Source organism: Taudactylus pleione, unplaced genomic scaffold (assembly GCF_031769625.1).
Source record: "Taudactylus pleione unplaced genomic scaffold, aTauple2 ptg001159l, whole genome shotgun sequence".
NCBI classification, from domain to species: Eukaryota; Metazoa; Chordata; class Amphibia; order Anura; family Myobatrachidae; genus Taudactylus; species Taudactylus pleione.
In genome coordinates, this window is record NW_028285560.1 from 523,907 (window position 1) to 549,161 (window position 25,255).

General features: G+C 42.9%; 1 protein-coding gene across 1 annotated transcript; it reads right to left on the reverse strand.

The window, feature by feature from the left end:
* Window positions 1-13,786: 13,786 nt before the first annotated feature.
* LOC148453426 (zinc finger BED domain-containing protein 4-like) lies at window positions 13,787-14,620 on the reverse strand. Its single transcript, XM_088462152.1, has one exon. The coding sequence runs from the start codon at window positions 14,618-14,620 to the stop codon at window positions 13,787-13,789; it is 834 nt and encodes a 277-aa protein (XP_088318278.1).
* Between the last annotated feature and the right edge of the window lie 10,635 nt (window positions 14,621-25,255).

Below are 25,255 nucleotides of genomic sequence, written 5' to 3' on the forward strand. Positions count from 1 at the left end.
CTCTCTGGTTAGGGGGTCCTACCCTCTTTGCTGTACAGTTCCTATTCACATGTTCTGGTTGGTTGCAATTAAAGCACTTTCGTGAGTGGTGTGGATGAAAGGATTGCTGTGTGGGTTGAGCAGGAGGGAAAGGTGGTGGGTATGGGTAAGGATATTGAGGGAGATATGGTGGTTGTGGATAGTATGGGAGTTGTGCTTGTGTGTGATAAGTGGGGTAGGGCTGTGTTTGCGGTGGTGTAGGATTAGTGAGTACGTGTAGCTGTGCAGGTGCGTCTGCTGGCTGTGATGTTACAGTCATTCCTTCTAGAGCTTGGATACTAACAGCCATTAGTTTCTTGCTCTGGGTCTCTCTCTTTTTAGAGATGTTCTTATCATGTTCAATAGCGGATTCTATGAGGGTATCTACAGTGACTCCCCTCCATCCAGGCTGTGAGGTCTGAACTCGGGTCTTTAGATTCTCTTTTAGACCATCCACAAGTACAGTGACAATCATTCCCCTGTGGCGAGTGCTATCTTTAATTTCTTCTAACCCAGTGAACTGGGCGATAGCCTGCAGAGTTCGGTTACAATAATCCTCTGCAGATTCACTCTCTTGTTTTATGATGAAAATTTTGCTCCAGTTAACTACTATTGGAAAACACCCAATTGAATTACAATGCGGGAAATGTTACCTTGGTTAACTTTGTCTGTTAAGGGAACATCTCCATCCAATACACAATCCGTGATAAATGTTGTCACGTCGGTATTGCGTGGAAGACAAGCCCTTAACACCACTCAATCATTGTTGGCTGGCTCGTGAAAACTACCCAAATTTTTCAAAAATCTTTGACATTTGGCTAATTCCTTTTTAGGATCCGGGAAATCATTCATTATGGAGTTTAGCTCTGTTCTTGTCCAAGGACAATGCATTGCTACTTCCCTTGTGGGTACTACACCGTTCGCATCCGCATTCCCATTCGGAACAGTTATTGTCCGGATGGGATGCAGACCGGCCGCACTGCTACTTTTGACCTTATTACCTGGCTGGGGGTTTAGTCTACTACTGCTACGTATAGGATTAACAACTTCCTCTATGGGTGCAGTGGATGTTAACACTTCCTGTACTATCACTGATGGAGATGGCGGCACCACTTGTGCTTGTCGTGGTGGAGCATCTAACGTGTGTACAGCATGGGAAATGGCAGACATAACAATAGGCTCATCATCCGCATCATAAACATTTTCCTTATGATTACTTAAGAGAGGGTACAAATTACTTGTTACATTTTTATGGGTTTTTTCAACAACTGTACCTGCACCCCCATCCACATAGGGCGGCGGTGGTGCGCGTGAACCACTGGCAATACTTTCCACAACGCTACTTTGCTGCACGTGTGCGCTATCACGCGGCGTGCACGCACCGCAGTTTAGCATTGCGGGTGTACTTTCCGGTATCGTGCTCGCGACGCTAGTTTGCATCGCTTGCAAACCTTTAAGCCACTCATCCCCTTCATGCTGCCATAATTTTAAACATTTGTTATATTTTACCTTTTTCACTCGAGAATGCACCAGACTGATGTGATCTCGGACATTGTTCAATACATCCTTATCAAAGCTACCAATTCTGGGAAACGGTCTAACACTCTTCATCGTCATCTTAAACCATACATCACAGTACCTAATTGCATACGCACCGTACTTAGGCCCTGATTCAGACCCACTCGCAAGCGGCTGTCCGCTCGCAAGTGGGTCGATGTTGTGCACGGCGCATGCGCACGACGGCGGGAGCTCCGTCGTACGCATGCGCCAGACGCGACGAGCGAAGGAAAGTCCTTCGCTCGTTGTGTCTGATCAAAGGGGGCATGCTGTCGATGTTGATTGACAGCATGCCCCCTTTGGTGGGCGTGCCGGGGGCGTGCTTCCCTGACGGGGGCGTTCCCAAGGGAACGCCTACCATCAGAAGCCGGCCCACTGACATCACTAGTGATGTCAGTAGGAGTGATTTTGGCTCTGATAGAGCCAAAATCACTCCGGGCCTTGCGGTTGAAAACCTCAACCGCAGGCTCCGGCTCGCAGTTTCGATGGTCGCGATGGTCAAGACCATCGCGGCCATCAAACTGCACGCTCGTTTAGGCTGTGAGTGGTGACCCACAGCTATACGAGCGTCCAGGGGGACGCTCCATAGTTATGGAGGACAGCCCTCATTCAGAGCGTGCGCTCTGCTCAGAGCGTACGGCTCTGAATGAGGGCCTTAGTATGCATAATACGGTGTGCCGACCCAAGCGGCTCTTCCATTAGCAGCACATCATTATCTAACATCTCTACTGTTTGCGTGGCTCCAATCTTGGGAAAACCCCTATGTTTTTCAATAAAGATTTAAACTGGTGAAAGACACTCAAGACACTTTCACTTACCTGTGGACATCTTTGAAACAGGGCGTATCCACAAACCCTATGGAAGACCTCTAGACGCCTCCACTCACCTATGGAAGAAGCTGCTTCTATGCAGAAATCCCTTTTTGACTACCTTTCAACTGCTAGGGGGTAATACTTACCCTTTGTTTTCCAGTTGCATTCATCCACCCTCTCATCAGTTCACAATCACAGTTTAGCCAAAACTATGTGGTTCAATTACAGTGCTCAAATAAGCCTAACCGATTACTGAATACTGTGATCACACTGGGAGCCGAACCCTAACAAAAATAACAACCCATACACCTGCTTTGTGTATAGTAAACGGTAAGCTGCTACCGAGTCACTAGGCCGTCTCCTACGCCTAGCACTTAAGGGTCCTACGATACCCATAACATTTAGGAACCGTGTTACACCCGAAACCAACAAATGCTCACTGTTACACACTTTTTTCCTTTGCAGAAAAATAAACATTCTCCCAGAGAATGGCAACACTGATCGAGATACTTACAACAATGTTAACTATCAATAACACAATGCAATTTCAATGGCTTTGTTCAAAACACGTGGCAGCACTACCGGAAATACGTGTACGCTATTGTGCGACTGGTCGCATACACAATAATGCGACTTCCCCTTTTAAACATACAATTCTATCAATGAGGGAAAACAAACTTTTTCCTTCCTTGTCCCTGGATTCTAATCAGCACTCCTTTTGCACAATAACCGGCAGTGCGCTCTCAGCAACAAAATGGTAACAGGCGACGGCTAAATGCATCTCCTGTTATGGCGCCTCCACCCTTTTGCTGAGACACAACTGACCGATTGTTACCGTGTATCAGATAGCGTGATTACACTGCGAGCCCCCAACTGTTATATCCTGATTAAACCTTGGTACAATCCTGCCTATAAACCTCTACACAATCCTGCCTATAAACCTCTAAACATAGATGGCGCTAAGTAGCGCTATGACCAGTCGCACACCCCAGTAAATGCTCTCAGACTTTGGCACTTGTGGTCCAATGCACAAAAGTTATTATTCAAGAAAAGTACAGATAGTTACATGCTGTGATCTAATATAATAAGCGCAAATAAATCATACAGACTCAAGGTACAGTTGTTATATACGCACGCGCTCTGGGCCCAGATACCGGCATCAGCATTAGAAACCTCCGTCAACAGCACAGCAAGTAGACTCAAGACTGGGGTCAGAGAGCGCACATATATACTCTTTCAGGAATTGGCAATACAATGGACATGAACTGGTCTTGTTTCATTGGTTCTTCTCCTTTGGTCTTCTGTTACGACATTGGGTCTGATTCAGAGCCGCTCGTAAGCGGCCGCTCGTTCGTTCCGAGCGATGTTCGCACATCTGCGCATGCATATGGGTTGTAATGCGCATGCACCAACAAGTCAGTGCGGTCGGAAATTGTGTGCTCGCAAAATAGCGAATGCCTGCTAATTTGATTGACAGGATGAGGCGTTTGTGGGTGGTAACAGGGGAAGGTGCTTGAAAACGGGGAGTGGAGATCCGAACGCAGGCGTGCCAAACGGTCTAAACGGGCGTTTTAAGGGTGTGCATAATTAACAAAGCAGCGTCATCGACCACGTCACTTGTTTGTCTTTTAGCCTGAACTGCTCGCATGATTGCGGTAGGAAAATGCTACCACAAGAATAGCGAGCAGTTCATACGCCTTTCGATGTACTCGATTAATCGAATAAATAGCGGAGATGGCGTATGATGCGAACGGCCAAGGGGCGTCTTTACAAAATAGCGATCGCATGTTTCGGACGCTCGTTCAGACATTGAGGCGTCAACAGACCGCAAAGAGCGAGCGCTCAATTTAAATATCCAGCCCCTTTTTCTGAACGAGCGTCCGCAAATAGCATCCGGCTCTGAATCAGGCCCATAGTTCATTGGTCTGTTTGTACTTGAGAAGTTCAGCCTCCCAGTGGCTCTTTGTGTACTTTTTCCTGCCGCATAACTAAGCAGTGAACACTTCATACATTGTACATTCTATCACCTAATTCCCTATAGTTCAGAACTTGCAGATGCTTGAAGCGATTTCCCCATCGATAGTACCGGAGATCTGCAAATACACAGCGGATCAGAATGACACCAAACATGATCTACTTATTATGTACTAAACCATAAATATCATATAACAAACACTTCACATCATTGCAAATATAAATAACACTTTGGGTAATAACCTTTATTACTGCATAACCTTTTTATGTAATTTGTGTATGTGTAAGTGTAAGAGACTATTGCATAAAGTTGCTAATATGCGTGGTGCGTTTATTTGTAGAGTGCTTATGATAAACAGCGCAACTGTGCGTAATGTGCAGTGTTTATGCATGTGAATCTATGTGTGTGTGTGTTTTATGCATGTAAGTCTATTTATGATGGATTTAACATTATATATATATATATATATATATATATATATATATTTATTTTATCCCTTACTAACATATTTTTAAATCTATAATGCAAGGTGTTGCAAACAGCTAGGTTCACTTTCAAGCAGGGTGGGGACCCCCAGCTGATTGTTGTTGCCACTGTGTCTGGTAAGCAAATCCTCTGACCATTGTTAATTCAGACAAATTCAATTGTGCATATCACTGTCTGGGTTATATTTCAGTTGCCACAGCCATACTTGTCTATATGCGGGGCTTCTCAATTTATATGTAAAACACTCACAGTATCCTGGTGTATTGTTTTTTTAATTACTTTTCTCAGACATGTATACAGAAGCTGTTTCTTGTTACTAACTAAACCCTGCATGAATATTGTGTTTGTCAGTGTGAGAGTGTTGTATATTATTCACTATTTAGTGTTGTGCGAATGTGTGGATACGTGCGCACACTGGGTGCGTGTGCGAGCAATGTTACATAGTGGATTGTACCAACATAAATCGGGCAGCGGACGACCAAATCGTCTGATAACAGTTGAATTGCGGTCACATGCAATTATTCGACTTGGACACTTTACATAACATACAATACTTTGCCACCTAGTGGAAGGCCTTTAGAGCTGGCCTAGTGGCCTCATGAAGAGGCAATAGAAAAGCTTTGACAAGATGGCTCCTGTTTAGAGGACACAATGTTAAAGCACAGCCATCCCCTAGCATTCAAAATGCAGATACAGACAGAAACCTGTCGTTGGGCGATGCTCCATCCATGCGCCCCCTCTTCCCGTCGTGCAGTTCGGTTTGGCAACTCCTGTTTGGAGGAAATTTAAATAGAGATGGCGGCGGCTGTGGAGACGCACAAACTGTCACTGCACTGCTACACCCTGAAGATCTTGGAGGACTGGGATCCCTCGTGTGACCACCTGAGCCCGGTGATATGTGAGTGCTGAATGGGTTGTGCCTCTGTGTGGGTATATAGAAAAGCCACATAGGTTATCCTTACACCAGGCTTAGTACCTGCTCTGTCTGTGCCTGTAGACTCCAGCTGCCAGGGTGTCATTGTATTCTAGTTCTATAGCACTCAGCTGGGGATGCACAGGTTGTCCCTCCCTCCTACCTGTCCTGATTTTGTGAGCTACGAGTATTCTAAGGGGTCAATTCAATTAAAGTGAGTTGGCGTTATAATGCCATTAAAAAGCAACCAAAGGTCCTGCATCTTGCCCCTTACTTGTGTATTTCTTTGTATGTAGCCCAATGGGGCTGCAAACAAAAATCTGTAAGTCCGGTGTTGTTGTACTTATTTACGGTTACAAGTAAATAGCTTCTAGTTGAATCTACCCCTAACATTGCATCAATAATAATAATTACTATCATTTAACACTGTAATCCTCCTGTCCCCTATTGTTAATTCTATTAAATATGCATTTACCAATGTATGTGGCATATGCTATAAAAACAAAAAAAGTGCTGTACAACTTAAATGATTCTCTTTTTGGGGGGCACTCGTTGATAAATAGTGTATTTATTTAAAACTTAACTTTTAATACGGAGTATTCATAATACAGTATGTATTTCAAAAAACGAACATGCAAGCGTAAAAACAAGAACATTTCTCAGTATTAAAAAGAGCAATACACATGTATATGTGGTTGTATTTGTGTGTGTGTGTATATATATACAGTATATATATATATATATATATATATATATATATATATATATATATATATACATACATACTTATACACACACATGCAAAAAATATTTTACTGCTAATATATATATCATTTTTCTTGTTTGATTATACTATGCAGATATGTCTATATGACATATCTTGATAGGAAACAGCAAATGTTAACTGCTGGATCCACATGGAATATCCTTTACAACATACAAATTAGAATGTTGTTATACTTATCATGAACTATGTAAAAGGTTACTAGTGCATGTGTTTGCAAGGGGATACTCCAGGATATATATGACTTAATGGTCTCTCAGACCATATATACTGATTAGCTAATTATCTGAATGAATACTATATAACTATATTTCCTCATATCAGTTTATGTACAAAGGTACACCACAAACTCTCCTACATTAAATTAAGCTGTGGGTTGCTTTTCTTCCTTTAATATGATCTTTTGAATTGACATGCTCTTATAATTTTGATATAAATAAGTACATTGTAAGAACAGCATGATCTGTGATTAGAAACAGCACAGTGCATTGATTGTTACATATCAACACTAACAACCGACAATCCAATCAGGATCCCAGATACACTTACCTACCAACCCACCAACCAAGGCAGGTCTATGATAATGACCAAATCATTCTCACCCTGTGATTGGTGCACATTGCTAATAAATCAGCCCCAGCCAGGGAAAGAACTCAGCAACACACTGAGGACTAGTGATGGGAAATGTAGTTCATTTTGGTGATCAGTTCATTATGATCTAGTTCACTGAAAAGAATAGTTCAAATGATCAGTTCATGTAGTTCATTTAGGTCATTACATCACTGGCTCTGAAACACTGCTGTGAGAAGTGATTGGAAACATATAACTAGTCTATTACACAAACAGTAGGGATTTCAACTACTAGCTCATTAGGGGCTCTATTTATTAACATTATTTTTACTAAAATAAAGTGAAAAAGGGTGTTTTCACACCCTTTTCACATTATTTTAGTTTCACCTGTATTTATTACAGGGCAATTGGAGTAGAATTAGTAAAATTCTACTCCAACCCCCAGTATCACTTATTTTTAGTAAAGCAGATCGCATTTCCCATAATTGTAATGGGAAATGTGATCTGTGTGCAAGTTACTAAAAATAAATTGTAAAAAAATACCGGGGGAAGCCCTGTGATAATAACGCCACCTGGAGGTGGCGTTATCCAGGGTCTCCCCCGGTTACCGGGCTCCCACTCTGCTCTAATGGGGAGAGCAGAGGCGGGAGCCGGTACCAGTAATCAGCTATGTGGTCTAAATAGATCGCAAGCTGATTGCTGTAAAAAAAAGAAAAAAAAAATTAAACATCTTTTTTTTCACTTACCTGAATCCAGGGACCGGTGATCGGGCCTCCGGTGATGGCTCCTCTCCGGTCAGCTGGTCTCCCACAGTGCACTGGGGCCCGGCATCAGGTGATCGGGCCCCAGTGCAGTATGGGAGATCACCTGATCGGGAAGCCCGGAGAAGACCACCGGAGGCCAGGACGATGCAGGTAAGTGTAATGAAGGGAGGGGGGTTTGCGGGGGTCCGCGATCGTGGGGGGCGGGGCTTAGCGCCGGGGGGCGGGGCATAGCATCGGTGGGGGGGTAGTAGCGGTGGTCGGTCGGCGCATGCGCGGGCTCTTAGTCGCGGTATTTTTTCCGAAAATACCGCGACTAGAGTGCGGATGAGATCCGCAGGGACAGAGCTTTATCGCAAGCTCTGTCCCTGCAAGGGATTTATAGTAAATCCCTGTGATATTACCTGAATTCGCAATGCGAATTCACTCGGTAATATCACACTACAATCCGCATTCAATATGCGGATTGTAGTAAATAGAGCCCTAGGTGAGTTATAGTCTTGTTCAAATGGTCAGCTATGTTTAATATGTCTGATCTTTTAATATTTAAAAAAGCAATATATAACAAACTACTAGTAGTAGTGACATGTTTAGCTCTGCAATGTTAATTTAATTGTTGTTATAATTTTTATTTCCATAATATAGAAGTGAGAGACCCAAATTCAGAGTATTGTAACATGTCATTTTTTTTTCTTTTAAAATACAGAAATTAGAATGAAAAAAACTTTGCCTAATTTTTGAATTGCACCCATTAATGTCACTTAATGCACACCAGAGCTACTGTAGATTAGCAATAGGGCGGGTGGGATTACAACCTACACACACATAAAAATAGGGGGTGGTCTCAATACTGACATCGGAATCCCAGCAAGGGACGTAAGATAGGAGCCAAAATACAGACGCCTATCTTAATCCCGAAGCCAGAATGCCGATGACGCCAGCCCGAACGAAGATAAGTCCGGGGTGCCCTTAGCATTAGCCGCAGGGGGGAGGGTTAGGTTTAGGGAGTCTAGCGCTGGTTAGGGTTAGGTTTTTTTTGGGGGGAGATTAGGGTTAGGCACCCTTAGGAGGGCGGGTAAGTCACACCCCGGGAGGGTTAGATTTACGGGGCAGTAAGGGGGGGTTAAGGTTATGCACCCCCGGGGGGAAGTTAGGGTTAGGCACCACTAAGGGAAGGTTAAAGGGGAGAGAGGGGTTGGGACAGAATACTGACCCATCCTGTCACGGTCTTCTCCCTTTGGGCTGCCGGCATCAGGATATGAACTTCATACCCATTCCAATAATAGACCCATCATCATTCATTACAGCAATGCATAATGATGCCCAGCTGCTTAGATGGTACACGGTCTGTCATAAATCCTAAAGTATTAAAATTACAACTTTCCTCGCAAAATTTACAGTTGTTTAATTGTTATTTATTTAGGGAGATAATGGGCTGATAATGTAGGGGGTTTTCACGTCCTCATGGCACTGGTCACACCTCCTCCCCTTCTCAGAATAGACCCCTTGATTATTTTAAGTGACAGGCTCAGGTGGCTCCTAATCCGACCCTGCATATTGTACTCCCTATGTTTATACCTATAGGCTGTGTGGTGAACACACATACTGTTGAAGTCAACTAATTGGTTGTGATCGATTGCAAATTATTATCTGACGATCTAATAGTCGATGGTCTGTTGAAGAGCGAGTTGGACGATGCTCTGCGTCAGCTTAGTCTGATTGCAGCCCAAATGTGTATTTGTGTCTGTAACAAATTAATTAAAATGTACACAGAGACTAGTATGCTCAAAGGGAGTGGTCTAAATGTAAAGTTATGAATTACTGCCATGGACCTGCAAGTCATTAGCAGTTGTATATCTATTGTTCAATGCTGTTTTGGTCCATAGAAACGAACATCTACATTTTAATTACTTGACCAGACTATGGCCCATATTCAATTTGAGCCGAGCCACGTTAACTTAACGCGGCCCGGACTTAACGCCGACTTTGCATGTTTTCCAGGCATTAAAGTATCGCGCACGTGCCCACGTATCTCCATATTCAATTTGAAAGTAGGCAAAAACGGGACCCGGCGATACTTGGATCGGCGGTAAAAAAACGGGAATTTTCGGGAAATAATCCTAGGACCCCCCAAAAGATGTCCAGGCATGGGGGATCACTATGGGTACCCCCGTTTTTGGCTGCAAAAGAAAGTCGGGTTTTTAAATAGCCACGGCAGGTGTTTTTTTTTCCCGACTTTGAAGAAGTGATGCAGAAGAGCATTTAGCTTATTTTTTTCGTTTTTAAAAATGGTCCCATCAAATTTGAGGTACATGAAAATGGGTGCTAGCATATTTTTAAGTCCCAAAATGCGTGTTTTTAAAATTCTGCAAAAATGCACCTGCCACGGCTATTTGAAATCCCAACTTTCTTCAGTAGTTAAAAATGGGGGTACCCATAGTGATCCCCCATGTCTACCTATCTTTAGGGGGTGTCCCTAGATTATTTCCCGAAAATTCCCATTGTGTTTAACCTGTAAAAAAAAGAAGTAAAAATTTACAAAAAAAATGACATAAGGTCCCCCCCCAAAAGCTAAACCAGCCCCAGGCTTGCCAGCCAGTGGTGGTTTCTAAAAATATGGGGAACAAAAAGTTTGGGCGAGTCACACCACATGGGGACTGTCATTAGCCAGAGCCAATCAGCTCTACAGTCAGCGCGGCCGCTGATTGGCTGATGGGACTGCAAAGCCCCGTTCAGTCCCGGCAGCTGCCATTCGGGAGCTATGAGTATGTGTGGCAACACACATACTGATAGCTGTTGCGTTGATCGGGTAAACTCGTTTTTTTGTTTTGCCACGGAGACCTGCGCCAGGATATAGGTGAGTATGAATTCTTCTTTGCAGTGCCATGTTATAAGGATATTCTACTGGAGTAGGGGACAGATTCATCTGGTATAGGTAAGTATGTGTGAATGGGTAGGTGTGTGTAATAAAGTTATACTGTCACGGTGTGTGTGTTTTGTCTTTTTTTAACTATTTATTTTACTGTGAAGTTACAGGTGCCGCATGTCTGCTGGCATTTGTTGTTCCACAAGTGCAAAATGGCAGGCATGTTGGCACTTGTAGTTCCACTGTAAAACACAATAGTTTTACATTATTTGGCCCCCCCATTACCTCCATACCCACCAAGCCAGGGGTATGGGGAAGAGCCCCGGGCTTCAGCGTAAGCCTGTGGTGCTCGGGAGGGGGGGCACCCATCTTTGGGGGGTCCCCGACTCCCCGAGATCACCGGCTTGTGCTGACCGACTTGGGGTGTAATGCTTTGGACCTGGAGCCCCAGTGATTGGGTCTCCGGGCTGTGGCATTACACCCCAGTCGTTTGGGTCTGGTGCTGGTCTTAAATATAGGGGGTACCCCACGTCTTTTTTGCCCCCTATATTTAAAACCAGAACTGGTCCCTGCAGCCTTGGGTTGGTTCCTAAAATATGGTGGAACCCTAAACTTTTTGTTCCCCATATTTTTAGAAACCACCACTGGCTAGCATTTTTTTTTAGTAAATTTTTACCCTGTTTTTTTACAGGTTAAACAAAACAGGAATTTTCGGGAAATATTCTAGGGACCCCCATAAAGAAGTGTAGACATAGGGGAGGATAAAGGGTACCCCCATTTTTAACTCCTGAAGGAAGTCGGGGTTTCTAATAGCCGCGGCAGGTGCATAAATGCGGCTTTGAATAAGGTGATGCAGAAGAGTATTTAGAAGTTTTTTTAGGGCAAAACAACTCTGGCCATCAAATTTGGGGTACTTGAAAATGGGGTTCAGCATATTTTAAAGTTGCAAAAGTGACTTAAAAAAATTGTGAAAAACCCACCTGCCGCAAACACCTGCAATCAAAAAAACACTTGGGGCATACTTGGGGACCCCGCAGAGTCAAGGTCGCTATTTTTTAAGTTTGTACCCCAACTTTTTTTTTTAAGCCCACTTTTTCAAAGTCAATTTTTGTGGTGTCCTTAATTTTTTTTTTTTTTTTTTACACAAATTACCTTTAGGGGACTGTCTGAAGGCTGCACGGGGGTTCCCAAAATGTTGCACCCCAAAACCCCAATTCTGCACTTTTTAACGCCTGCCATTCATAGGCGATACTTTACCGCCTATTACATTGCATTGACTTAACGCCCAGGCAGAAAGTCTTTCAAATTAAATACGGGGTAAAACTAAAACAGGCGATAATTACGTCATCGGCGGTAAATTACCGCAAATCCGGACTTAACGCCTCAAATTGAATACGGCCCTATGTGGCACCTGCAAGCAGCTGTGGGTCTCTCTCCCCCCCTGTTTAGAAATAAACTTCCATTTACACCTTAGAATTGGTCCAGGCAATGCTTGGATGTTAAAATATGTTAGAAATGGATAATATATATATTAATCCATCACAAATACCCTAAATTACATAACACACACATAGACTTACATGCATACACACATTAAATAAAACATATAAATATACAAGATGCACAGCACACAGTTGCAATGTTTATAAGAGCAGAAAACACATAAATTTGATATTTAAGGTATAGAACACTGTGGACATGTCATGTTTAGTATTGCACTGATGCCCTGTTTATTTGCAGGTTTCCGGTTCTATCGGCAAGGAGATCGCAGCAGGCATTCGCAAGATATGAATTATAGGTTAGAATGTATTGCACCACACATATTAGAATGTATCGCACCACACATATTAGCAAAACTACGCAATATTCTCACACTTACACATACACACTCATAAAAGGTTCCTACACGTTATGGTTCATATTAAAGATATTGGTTATGATATGAAATGCATGTATTTGATATTTAAGGTATAGAACACTGTGGACATGTCATGTTTAGTATTGCACTGATGCCCTGTTTATTTGCAGGTTTCCGGTTCTATCGGCAAGGCATTCGCAAGATATGAATTAAAGGTTAGAATGTATCTCTGTATGTAGTGTTACTTTGTTTGTTCTTCGGAGGGAAACCTACACAAAGAAGCAGTTGGAAAGCTGATCCATAGCTCTGATGACACTATATGAACTAACCAATGAACGTAGTGACCTGAAGCCATAACCAATGAGCATCTGTTATTCTGTGCCTTTGTCTCTGAAACCTGTACTGAATTTAGGCTTGTGAGCTGGGGCAGTAGGCAGTCATTTCCTCCATATCCTTGGGTGACGGTGACCGCAGTATTCAGGATTGAAATACTGCATACTGGGCCAGTGCGCATGCGTAAGTATCGGTTTTGTACCTTGTTAATGTATCATCTTTTGCGCTAATTGTATTTAGATCACAGCGTGTAACTAAATGCTTTTTATGTGAATAATAACTTTTGTGCTTTGGAACCACATTCAAAGTCTGGAAAGAGATTATTTCATATGCGTATGCAACGCTAAATAGCGACTTTATGATATAGAGGTTAAATAGGAATTCATAATACATATAACTGTTCTAATTATTTTAATTTTAATTTTAAAAAAATATTGAAGCAGTTTGAAAAAAAAAAAAAGTTTATTTGAACAGTTATAAAATATTTTGTAACAAAGGTCCAGATTTCAGAAGTAATCTACACCTTAATAATACACCAGATGTATACAAGTATCTGTAATTCTTACCACTACTATTATATTTTACTGATGTATCATTGTATAAACTAGAAAAGTGGAACAATAAACCTAATATAGAAAAATCATATATGGATGCATATATGTACACGTCCAAAATTGGAAAAGAAAAAAAAAAAAAGAGTGCACTCACCAGGGTCTTCTCAAATAAGTTGTTTTACTCATTAGTTCATAGCAACAGTATAATTCAATGTTTCACATATATATATATATATATATATATATATATATATATATACATACACACACTCTCGCATACACATAACCACATTTTCAGATTATGGTTTAAAAACAGGATTTGTCACCACGTTAGATGTTGTGAGTCTGTTTCTTCTCTCTGTGAGTATTTGCCCTGCTTTCAAAAATATTCTCTCACAGGGAACTGAAGAGGCCATAATACACAATCGCCGCATTGCCAGATTTAATGGATCAGCAGTGCTCCGTAATATGGGTAATTGCATATATCTATCCAGCTCTATAATTCCTGCTGCGACTGGATTCTGTACGGCAATAACTTTTCTGACTTCTGTATCAAAGTTATCCCATAGGCATGAGCTGGATTTTGCAGTTCGAGCTTCTTCCACAGGTGCTGTTGGTATTTCTTCTGGAAATCTGACCCCGCATACTTTTCTCTTCAGATTTTCATACGCCATGTGAAATTTTGCTTCATCTGAAAATCCACACCTTTTAAATCTTGGGTCCAAAAGTGTTGCCTGATTATTAAATTCGTTATTTTCCAGGCCTTTGAATCTTCTACCAAGTTGGTCCTTCAGTGTTAGCACCATTGATTTAATTTCTGTTGGAATTGCATGATTGTTCAACAATGACTCCATTTTCTTGTTCATTATTTTTACAAACAGGATAACCTTTGATCTGGGCACAGATTTCTCAGCACTAACTTCTACTGTGACTTCCTGAAGAATCTGTAATACTTCTATTGCTTTTTCAGCAACTGCCCATTCATGGGATGTCAAGGTGTTCAGTTCTGTGTGTAGCACTGCTAAGGTGGCAACTACTGCATCCTTTATCTTGACCATCCAGGATATCATGTCCAAAGTAGAGTTCCATCTAGTAGGGACATCTTGGGTGAGTTTTAGCTCTGGCAGTCCCATCTGTTTCTGCGTGTTATGTAATTTTGTAATGCCATGGGAACTTCTTTTGAAAAATTCAACTATACCTTTAATCTTGTTTATAATTATATGAATGCCAGAAACAGAAATTCCAGCCTGAACTTCCAAGTTCACACAATGTGCAAAACATGGTAAATGTCGCCAGTTGCACAATCTGACAGCAGATACAATGTTAGCTGCATTGTCTTTGACCACAGCAACCACTTTATTTTCGAGGCCCCATTCATGAACTGTGAGCCTGATTCAGACCCGCGAGCACATAGCGCTCGCAAGCGGGTCGATGGCCAGGCAGTGCGCGCGCGAGCCCCGGAGTGAGTGAGAAATCACCCGCTCCGGGGCTCGTAACAAGACGGGGCGGCTGTCGATGTTGATCGACAGCTTGTCCCGTTTTGTAGGCGGGTCGGGGGGGTGGCTGCACAAACGGAGACATTCCCAAAGGAATCACACGTGATGTCATTAGTGAACTTCCTGCTCTTTTAGAGCAGGAAGTTCCCTGGGGCTTGCGGTGGACGAGACCCTACCATGAGGGTCTCATCGCAAGCCAGATGGTCCGGATAATCGAGACCATCGCCAGGCCGCCCGCTAAAGCTGTGGGTTGTCACCCATAGCTTAGCAAGCAGCCTGGAGGCCGGGGTAAACAAAAACCCGGCCCGCCCTGATTCAGAGTGAGCGCTAGCAAATATTGAGCGCCTTTGAATCAGGGCCTATGGCCCTCATTCAGAGCCACTCGCAAGCGGGCGCATGTACGTTAGGCGTACGTACAAAAATATTTAAATTCAAGGGCTCGCTCGTATTTTTGATCGCATCTAAAAATCCTCCCCAAACTCAGACGACCCCTCCTCTAACTAACGAGCGTGCGAAATAGCGAGCGTACATCCCCGAAATGGCTTGAAGGGAACGCACGCACAAGTATAAACCGGAAGAGGCCATGTCAGATGTCGATTACCTGCTCCTTTATTCTGCCTACCTCCATCAATCGTATCATGCCAATCAATGTATCAATTAGCTTAATGTTTTTTTTTTTTCAACACAATGCAAGAAACTTTACTCTTGTCCGTGTTTGTGTTTACCCGCAGAATACGTACGGCTTAAACATTTGCTTTTATTGCTCAAAAAACATGTTAGCCACAATGAGACAATTGTTCTATTGCTGTGGATCCCCGCATATTTTCCGGGGTTCATTTCTTTATTTAAATTTGCTTACGCATGTCACTGCATCAAGCCTATCATAACTCTCCAGAGATTTCTGGCCCTATCGAACACATGACTCATACACTAACCAATCAAATTGCTCCTGTTAATTTCCAAGCTACATTAGCCAATCAGAAATTTTTTGCACACTTTATCAAAAATGAATTTTAAGAAAAACACCATTGCCATCATGAGAGCCTCCGCATTCACCAGGCGCGAGCTGCTGGTGCTAACGGAGGTGCTGGATCGGCGTATCACCAGCCAGCCTCCACCCATCACCAACCGGCAGAAGCGTTCCGCGTATGCGGAGGCACGGGCCCGCCTGCGCTCCTTCGGCTCACGCCGCAACATCGGCCAGCTGGAGCGCAGGTGGTCTGACCTGCAACGGCGAACGCCCCGCTTGCTGGCATGCTTTCGCATGCAGATATTGGAAAGTAAGTGTTATGTATTGTGGTTTTCATGTTTGTCTTTGTGGGGCAAACTGCGTGTGCATGTTTTCATGTCTGTCCTATTTTTTCATTCTCATCATATCTGCGTGTGCATGTTTTTATGTCTGTCCTATTTATTCATTCTCCTCATATCTGCATGACCATGTTTTCCCTCTATTTCTGATATATTCATTCTAATCATATTTGCATGTTTTTTGTTGGTGGTGGGAGATTTTAAAATGTTATTTGGGCAGGATTTGGCCAGAAACTAACCACAATTTGTTTGACATCTTTTAGGGGGACAGGCAAGACTACGCCGTCACCGTCCGGCCAGACGGCGGTCCCGCCCACTCTCACCCACCCCCAGCCAACACTCCACCCCAAACAATTCCCCTATTCCCCCCTCCTCCCAAGCCTTCCAAGAGCCTCTCCCGGAACAGTCGGGCCTCCTTCCCCTCCGTCCCCCTTCCCCCTCTCCTCCAACCACCCCTCTTCCAATTACCCCCTCCCCGGAGTCCGTGATAACCCCGCCCCGTTCTTTGGGGAATGAAGGCTCCTCCGAGGATGAAGATGGAGGGACTTCGGGATCTGCCGTTTTGGCTACCGGTATGTTTTTCTTTTGCGTTTTTTTTAACCACAAACTGTTTGTATGTAATCATGTGTCGTTCCTTTATTCGTGATTTTGGGGTTCTTTTTTGGTGATTTAGCAGTTTGCCTTTACCTCTTCCTGCTGATTTCAACATACACATATCACACCTGTGGGTATTTCTACATAGGCCTTGTAATTTTTGCAGCACCCCTTTTTTTTTAAATTTTGGTTTTGGAGTGATTTCGTTGTGTTTTTGTTTTTTTAATGTGGATTCCCTATTTTTTGATTAATCCACACACTTTTCTCACCCACAGAGGAACAGAGTCGTCGGCAAGAGGTTGAACATTGTGTGGCACACATGCGCCAAAATGTAATTGGGGTGCTTGTGGCCCTTGACCGGCTGTCTGGCATCCTTCGGCAGTAGTTTTTTTTTGTTTTTATCTTTTTCACAATAAATTGTTTATTTCTAATATACGTTCTGCCTCATTCGTTTTTTCAAAACCAAAGATAGTTAACCCTGACATAAGTAGACTGTTCCTGCAAGGTTTTGCATTTTTTAAAAATTAGATTGGGTTTTGTATTTGTATGTAAAACACCCTCAAGAAACACATAACAGTAACAATGTAATTTCCCTTTTTGTGTGTAGTGGCAATTAGATATTTCTACATTTTACAGGTTCCTAGTTGGTGGGCAAGCTGCTTAGGCGAATCTTACAAAGCCAAATGATTGGACAGGCTTCCTTTTGGTGTGGGTTGGGAACCTGAAAACATATTTCATTTTTGCTCAACTGGCGTCAGTACTGGATTACCCCTTAGTCAAATGTAAGGTGTGTTAACCTGGTTAAACTTGCTGGTAACGTCCAAAAAAAGGAAGAACATTTAACTCTCCAAACATTTATTCACAACATAACTGAGAAATCAAAGTGGTCACTCACAAAAAAAACACACAGTGAGAATCTCAAATACAACACATACCCAATAAAAAAACAAAAAAAAAAAACAAATCAAGAATTGGTTGAGGAAGGACCATGCCAAAATGATTCCACAAACATGGCGTTGCGATATGGGTTCCCGAATATATTCCCAAAATGAGCAGATCCAGGTTTGGTAAGGGTAGCATGAAGTAGTGAGCGTTGTAGTGCCAAAGATTATGTGAACAAACCGAAGATGTTGAAAAAAAGAAAACAAAATTAGATGTTCGCAAACAAACACAAACACATTAGGTTAAAACACTGTTTTGTTCAAACTTACCTAAAAAATCTGGCCACCACATCATCGCGTATGGCCCCCCCACATACTGACCTCCGACCAACCTCGGGGGGGCCATCCTCAGGTAAGGCATCCTCTGGCTGCATTGGGACACCACTCCTTATGGCGATGTTGTGAAATATCCCACACAGGACCACAATTTTCGACACCATATCCGGCAAATACATGAGCTCGCCACCAGAGCGGTGGAGGCATCTGAATCGGCCTTTTAAAAGGCCGATACAGCGCTCCACCACTTGCCAGGTGGCTGTAAGTGCGGAATTAAATGCACTTTGTGGGCCTGGTGTGGGAGCCAAATAAGGAGTGAGCAGCCAGGACATGCAAGGACATGCAAGGATATCCACTGTCTCCTATGGAAAAGAATTGACCACATCAGGAACACTGTGTATCAAGCTTAACATTGTTATGTACTAAAGGTCTCCACTTACCCAGAAGCCACGCATCACCAGCTTGTAGGTTGGTTAATTTGTGCCATATCCCTGATTGCCGGATGACGAAGGAGTCATGTGCACTTCCAGGTAATTTAGCATTCAGGGACAGGATCTGGAGGGAGGCATCACATACCACCATTACATTCAGGGAGTGATAGTGTTTCCTGTTTCGAAATATGGCCTCCAGCCGGGCTGGAGGCTGAAGTGGTATGTGAGTACCATCCACAACCCCTATGATGTGTGGGAAGGCAGCTATTTGGTAAAAATTGGCCTTGGCCACACTAAGGGCACCCATATCCAAAGGCATTTGAATAAAATGATGGAGGTGCTTGAAAAGTGCCTCCATCACTGCCCTCAGGATCCGGGAAAAGGAGGATTGGGAGATGCCCGCCACTATTCCCACCGTTGTTTGAAACGATCCTGAGGCACAGAAATGTAACACCACCATAAATTGCGTAAGTGGTGGTATTGCTGTTGGACTGTCAATTTGCCGCTCGAGATCACTTTCTATTAATGAGAGAGTGTCTATGATGATTTTGGGAGGTAGACGGTAGCATCTTAAAACCTCATCATCGGGCATTCCAAAAAGGGTGACACGTGTTCGAAATATCTGGGGCCTTGCATGCCTACGATGCCTACGCCTGGGACGAGATTGAGGTTGGTCGGCTTCCGGGAGCATGGCCAGAACAATCCGCCCCAGATCAACCTGAAATTCAAAGATTTTAAAGTAAGGCTTTTGACCCACCCCAAAACTATATTAAAACAACTTAGCTTGATGATACCATCCATTGCTGCTTACATGCCGGGGTATTGTCATGATACGTCCAAACTGAAAATAAACACCAAAATTACTTGACACATTTCACTCTGTGCATTTTTGTTTACCAATTTTGTGCTAGACCAAAGATAAAATATGCCAAACACCCATTTAGCAAAACAGCAAAGCGACATTTAACACAGTACATCAAAATGGGTCGAAATGTTGGCACAAAAAGCGAAAGAGAAACCACCAAAAAGTTAGAATGATTATTAAGCTGTTAAAAATGCGCTAATTAGTTCGCTAATACAAGTCCCAAGAGAAACTACTAAAAATGCGCTAATTAGTTCGCTAATACAAGTCCCAAGAGTAACTACTAAAAATGCGCTAATTAGTTCGCTAATACAAGTCCCAAGAGTAACTACTAAAAATGCGCTAATTAGTTCGCTAATACAAGTCACAAGAGTAACTACTAAAAATGCGCTAATTAGTTTGCAAATACAAGATAAAAAATGGACTTACCAAGAGCAAATATATAAGAGTCAAAATCAAAAGGTCTTTTGGGTCGAAAATAAACAAAATCTAAAATAGAAGAAATTATGGATCCAAAATTTTAAAAAAATAAGAAACACAATGAAACAATTGAACAAAAGTTAGACTTCACAAAACTTACCAAATCAAGAAACGAGGTCCAAAAAATATAAACCAACAAAGATAACGGAAAAAAAAAACGCAAATCAAACCAACAAACGAATCTACAACCGCCAACTCCTTTCTACGCAATCAATAAACTCCAGCCAAGATAACCTCCAACAATCCAAAAACGCCACCTCGACTTGAGACACACCAAGCCATAAATAGTGTTTCGTTTCCCGCACAAATTAAGGAGGGATCATAGGGCCGCACAATCAATGATGCGGCCGCAAAATAAGGACGCATGTATAAATACGTCACGAAAACACATTCAAATTCTGGTGTATTTCTTGTTTGGACCTCAGACATGGCGACAGACCAGGGAAAAAATGCCCAAGAGTCAGGCGGTAAGTCTTTCATGCATTTTCTATCAACGATTAATTTGAAACATAAGACTAGGCAAGTTGTGATTTTGTGAATTCTGTAAATTTACACAAATAGGTGAGGAGGATGACATGGAAGAGGCTGCTGGGCCCAGTATTCCGGCCAAAGCGGCCAAAAAAAAAAGGCAGCCACATTTCACAAGAAAGGAGATGGAGGTTTTGATCCAGAAGTGTGTGGACATCCTGCCACAGGCAGACAGGAATATGAGTCTAAGCCAGAAGTGGAGAATGTGGGAAGAGGTAGCCGTTGCTGTCCATAGGGTGGGTGATTATGTCCGTCTAGCCCGGGATGTCAAACGGCGGTAAGTAAACCCTTGCCCCCCCTAAAAACAAACCCCATTTTAAACCAAAGGATAATGGCTTCCATTTTTTCCCACAGATGGGGCGACTTCAAATATTGCTTAAAACAAAAACTCGCGGACAGGGCTAGGCATGCAAGGGGGACAGGTGGGGGTCCCACCCCTGTGTCATTGGAGTTGACGGATTTAGAAGAGCTGGCACAGGGGTGTGTGCAGCCTGTGGAGGTGTTTGGCGTGTCCAACATGGATACGGACATGCCAGACTTTGCGGCTCCTCATGTTGTCCCAGGTAAATCTTTGGATGTCATCAACTCTGAAATCTTATTGTGCCAATATGTAGATTGTAATGTGAGGCTTTTCTCTTTTTTCCTAACAGAGACACAGGCGGATGAGTCTGCTCCAGAGGGGAGCCTTGGCCGCCGAATTTCTGCTGGCTCTGCAGGGGAGGAACCAGTACATCCGGCTGAGGACCCTGCAGAAGCCAGTCCAGGACAATCCCCCTCGCAGGCAGTGGCCCTCCTCACAGAACTCAATTTCAAATCGGATTCCCATACGGAGATTCTGCAGAGGATGGACGCCAGTCTGCTACGGGTGGCTGAGGCCCTGGAGCAAAATGCTGCGGCCAACGAGACCATTGGTCAGGCCCTGGCGGAAAATACCAGGGCCAACATCCGCATCGCCAATGCCCTGGAGCAGCTCGTTCGCCAGCACATGGTGGAGCCGACCTCCCTTCCTGCCGGAACATCAGGATCCTCCACCTCTGGCACAACATCAGCCAATCCTCCAAATGTGCCTAGCCCTGTGCCTAGTCCAGAGGCCACAACATCTGGTCACGATGTGTGTGTTTTGGCTTTTTTTAACTATTTATTTTACAGTGAAATTACAGGTGCCGCATGTCTGCTGGCACTTGTAGTTCCACAAGTGCAAAATGGCAGGCATGCTGGCACTTATAGTTCCACTGTAAATTACAATAGTGTTACATTATTTGGCCACCCTATTACCCCCATACCCACCGCTCCAGGGGTATGCGGATGAGCCCCAGGCTTCAGCGTAAGCCTGTGGTGCTCGGGAGAGGGGGGACCCTTTTTTGGGGGGTCCCCAACTCCCCTGAGATCACCGGCTTGTGCTGACCGACTTGGGGTGTAATGCTTTCGACCTGGAGCCCCGGTGATTGGGTCTCCGGGCTGTGGCATTACACCTCGGTCAGTTGGGTCTGGTGCTGGTCTTAAATATAGGGGGTACCCCACATCGTTTTTGCCCCCTATATTTAAAACCAGCACTAGTCCCTGCAGCCTGGTGTTGGTTTCTAAAATACGGTGGAACCCTACACATTTTGTTCCCCGTATTTTTAGAAACCACCACTGGCTGGCAAGCCTGGGGCTGGTTTGGCTATTGGGGGGGGGGACCTTATGTCATTTTTTTTCTACATTTTTACAGATTTTTTTTTACAGGTTAACAAAAACGGGAATTTTCAGGAAATATTCTAGGGACCCCCCTAATGATGTCTAGACATGGGGGATCACTATGGGTACCCCCATTTTTAACTACTGAAGGAAGTTGGGGTTTCTAATAGCCGCAGCAGGAAAAAACACCTGGCAAAGCTATTTAAAAACCCGACTTTCTTTTGCAGGCAAAAACGGGGTTACCCATAGTGATCCCCCTTGTCTGGACATCTTTAGGGGGGTCCCAGGCATATTTCCCGAAAATTCCAGTTTTTTTCCTTAAATGGGGTCAAGGGTCATTTTTAAAAAAACAGGGATAATTTTTCAAATCACTATAGCAAGTGAAAAAAAATGCAGAATAGGGGTTTGGGGGTGTAGGCTTATAAAAAATAGCCTGTAGTTTTGGGAATGTCCCCTTAAAAGGAAATGTTAAAAAAAAAATGTCCCAAAAAAAATCGGGACACCATTAAAAAAAAAATAAAAAAATTTGGTTTTAAAAAAAAAAATTAGGTAAAAAAATTACCAAACTAATGAAATTATTTCTGGTGGGGTCCCCAAGTATGGGGCAGGTGTTTTATTCATTGCGCAAAGTAGCGGCAGGTGCATTTTTGCAGAATTTTTTAAAATTACCTTTAGGGACTTAAAAATATGCTAGTACCCATTTTCATGTACCCCAAATTTGATGGGACCACTTAAAAAAATGAAAAAAAAAAACCTAAGTGCTCTTCTGCATCACTTTTTCAATGTCGGGAAAAAAAACACCTGCGCGGCTATTTAAAAACCCAGACTTTCTTCTGCAGGCAAAAACAGGGGTATCCATAGTGATCCCTGAGGTCTGGACATCTTTAGGGGGCTCCTACAATTATTTCCAGAAAATTCCATTTTTTTTCCGCCGATCCAAGTATCGCCGGGTCCCGTTTTCGACGATTTCAAATTGAATACGGGGATAAGCGGGAGCGCGCGCGATACTTTTTCGCTGGCAAAACTTCCGATGTGCGGCGAAAACCTCGCTGGCGAGGTTAACGTTTCATATTGAATACCCCTGACATTCTATAAAGTGATAGGCAGAAGTGGATTAGTTGCTATGGGCAAGTTCTCCACTTGTCCTCTTTAGAATGTTTTATACATCACCTCTATAAAATTGAGATCAGTACAGTAAAGAAAGGGGGAAGATGTTTCAAACCGTAGCCAGAGATAAAGTAAAAAAGTTATGCAAAGCATAGTCTATTAAAGGACAGAAGCTAATAGGTTCTATTTTATCTATCTTGAAAATTTGATACATCTCCCCCTATGTCTTGTAGAGTAAACAGAAGTACAGTATATAGCAAGCAGCACTCAGTACTGTCTTAAGCTGATTAGGAGTGTACAGTATCTTGTGAACTAATATACTAGGAGAATGAATCCAGACAATAAACTTCAGATCCATGCAATGCATATGTCTGATCACAGCAGTGCCACCTGTGGTCATTTAGCAGTATTGACTCATTATGACTGTATGTGAGAGAGCTAATGGGGAATGTATCATGTGACTTTTGCACTACTCAGTGAGTCATCATGACAACCTATTTCAATCAGCTCCACATGAGTCACTGACCTATTCAAACTAGTGAACTAGAATGCTAAAATGACTCATAGTCATGACAATCTAGTTCAATGAGCTGCACACACACATGAGCATAGCAGTGCCACCTGTGGTCATTTAGCAGTACTGTCTAATGGAGCTGCTGTGCTCTCCCTGTCACTGTCTAACTTCTCCCACTTGTTTTAGCTCCTGATGAACAGATCTTTGCCAGAGCTGTGAACTGAGTGAACTAGTTCATTTTGAACTGATCATTCGTGAACTACCCATCATTACTGAGGAAGCCAAGTCCAGGCACCAGCTGTAGCCAATATATGAGAGGTACAATTTCCTTCTTTTCAGTGGACTGTGTGGAAAAGGCCCCATACATCAGCAATTGATTGCAGCAATCATGCAATTTGCAATCGATTGTGTATAAAAATCTTTCCCTTTTTCAATCGATTGTGGCAATTCTGCAATCTGCAATCGATTGAAAAAGGGAAAGATTTTTAAACACAATCGATTGCAAATTGCACGATTGCTGCAATCAATCTCTGATGTATGGGGCCTTTACTCCAAAAGTTGAGATGGGCCCTGCTATGTCCATTGATATCAGAATCCCTCCACCACCTTAGGATACACAAACTCCATGACATTTAAACGTTTTTCCTATGTCATGACCAGTGCAGCACCGCTCACTCCCCCATTAAGGCTTATTAGCACATGAGGAAGCAGCAGCTTGTAACACTGTGACAAGGTGTACATAATTTTTCACTTAGCCTACACTTACTAGTCTATACCCTCCCTCCCCCAATTTTAATCTTTGTGATACTTCTTCATGACACTACTCAGGGTACTCTCATTGGACCACTAGTACCGGAGGTCCTTGCAGTGAGTCCAACAGCAGATACCCATATCCTTATTCACATCTCAGAGCAAACTATGGGGTACGCTCACTCCTTGTACTAATGCTTGGCACACAAGGAGCAGCAGCTGCACCATAGCATGCCACAGAGGGATCTGTTATTTACATTTTTCTACACTAACTTCATAAGCTGCATACACACAACGATTGAGTTAATGATTTTAGTAAACGATTTTCTACCTTGAAAAAATGAACTAAAATCGCTTACTAAAGTTGTTCATTTACTATGTTCATTTAAATGTAATGAACGATTTTTATGAACTACAAATGATTTTTGTATATTAACTTAATGAAAATCGTTGAGTTGACAAGTCTGACTGAACTACAAACTACAAACGTGAACGCGCATGAACAATAATCGTTCATCGTTTGACTCAGAAAGTGAACGATTTTTAGAAACGATTATCGTTAAACGATATCGTTTAACGATAATCGTTCAAAAAATCGTTGTGTGTGTATGCACCTATAGAAATACTTAATTACCATATACCAATAGTTATGACAATTAAAACATTTAAGCTTATATACTTCAGGTAGATACTCTGATATTGGTATATAACTGTGGGCCTGATTCAGAGCCGGTCGCTCTGACAGAGCTCTCGCTCTGAATCAGGAGCTGTCTTTTTTTTTTTTTTTTTTAGAACGGCCTCCTG

What these genes read in the sequence shown, in the direction of transcription:
- LOC148453426 (XM_088462152.1), bottom strand. Translation starts at nt 14,620, where the DNA reads ATGGGACTGCCAGAGCTAAAACTCACCCAAGATGTCCCTACTAGATGG.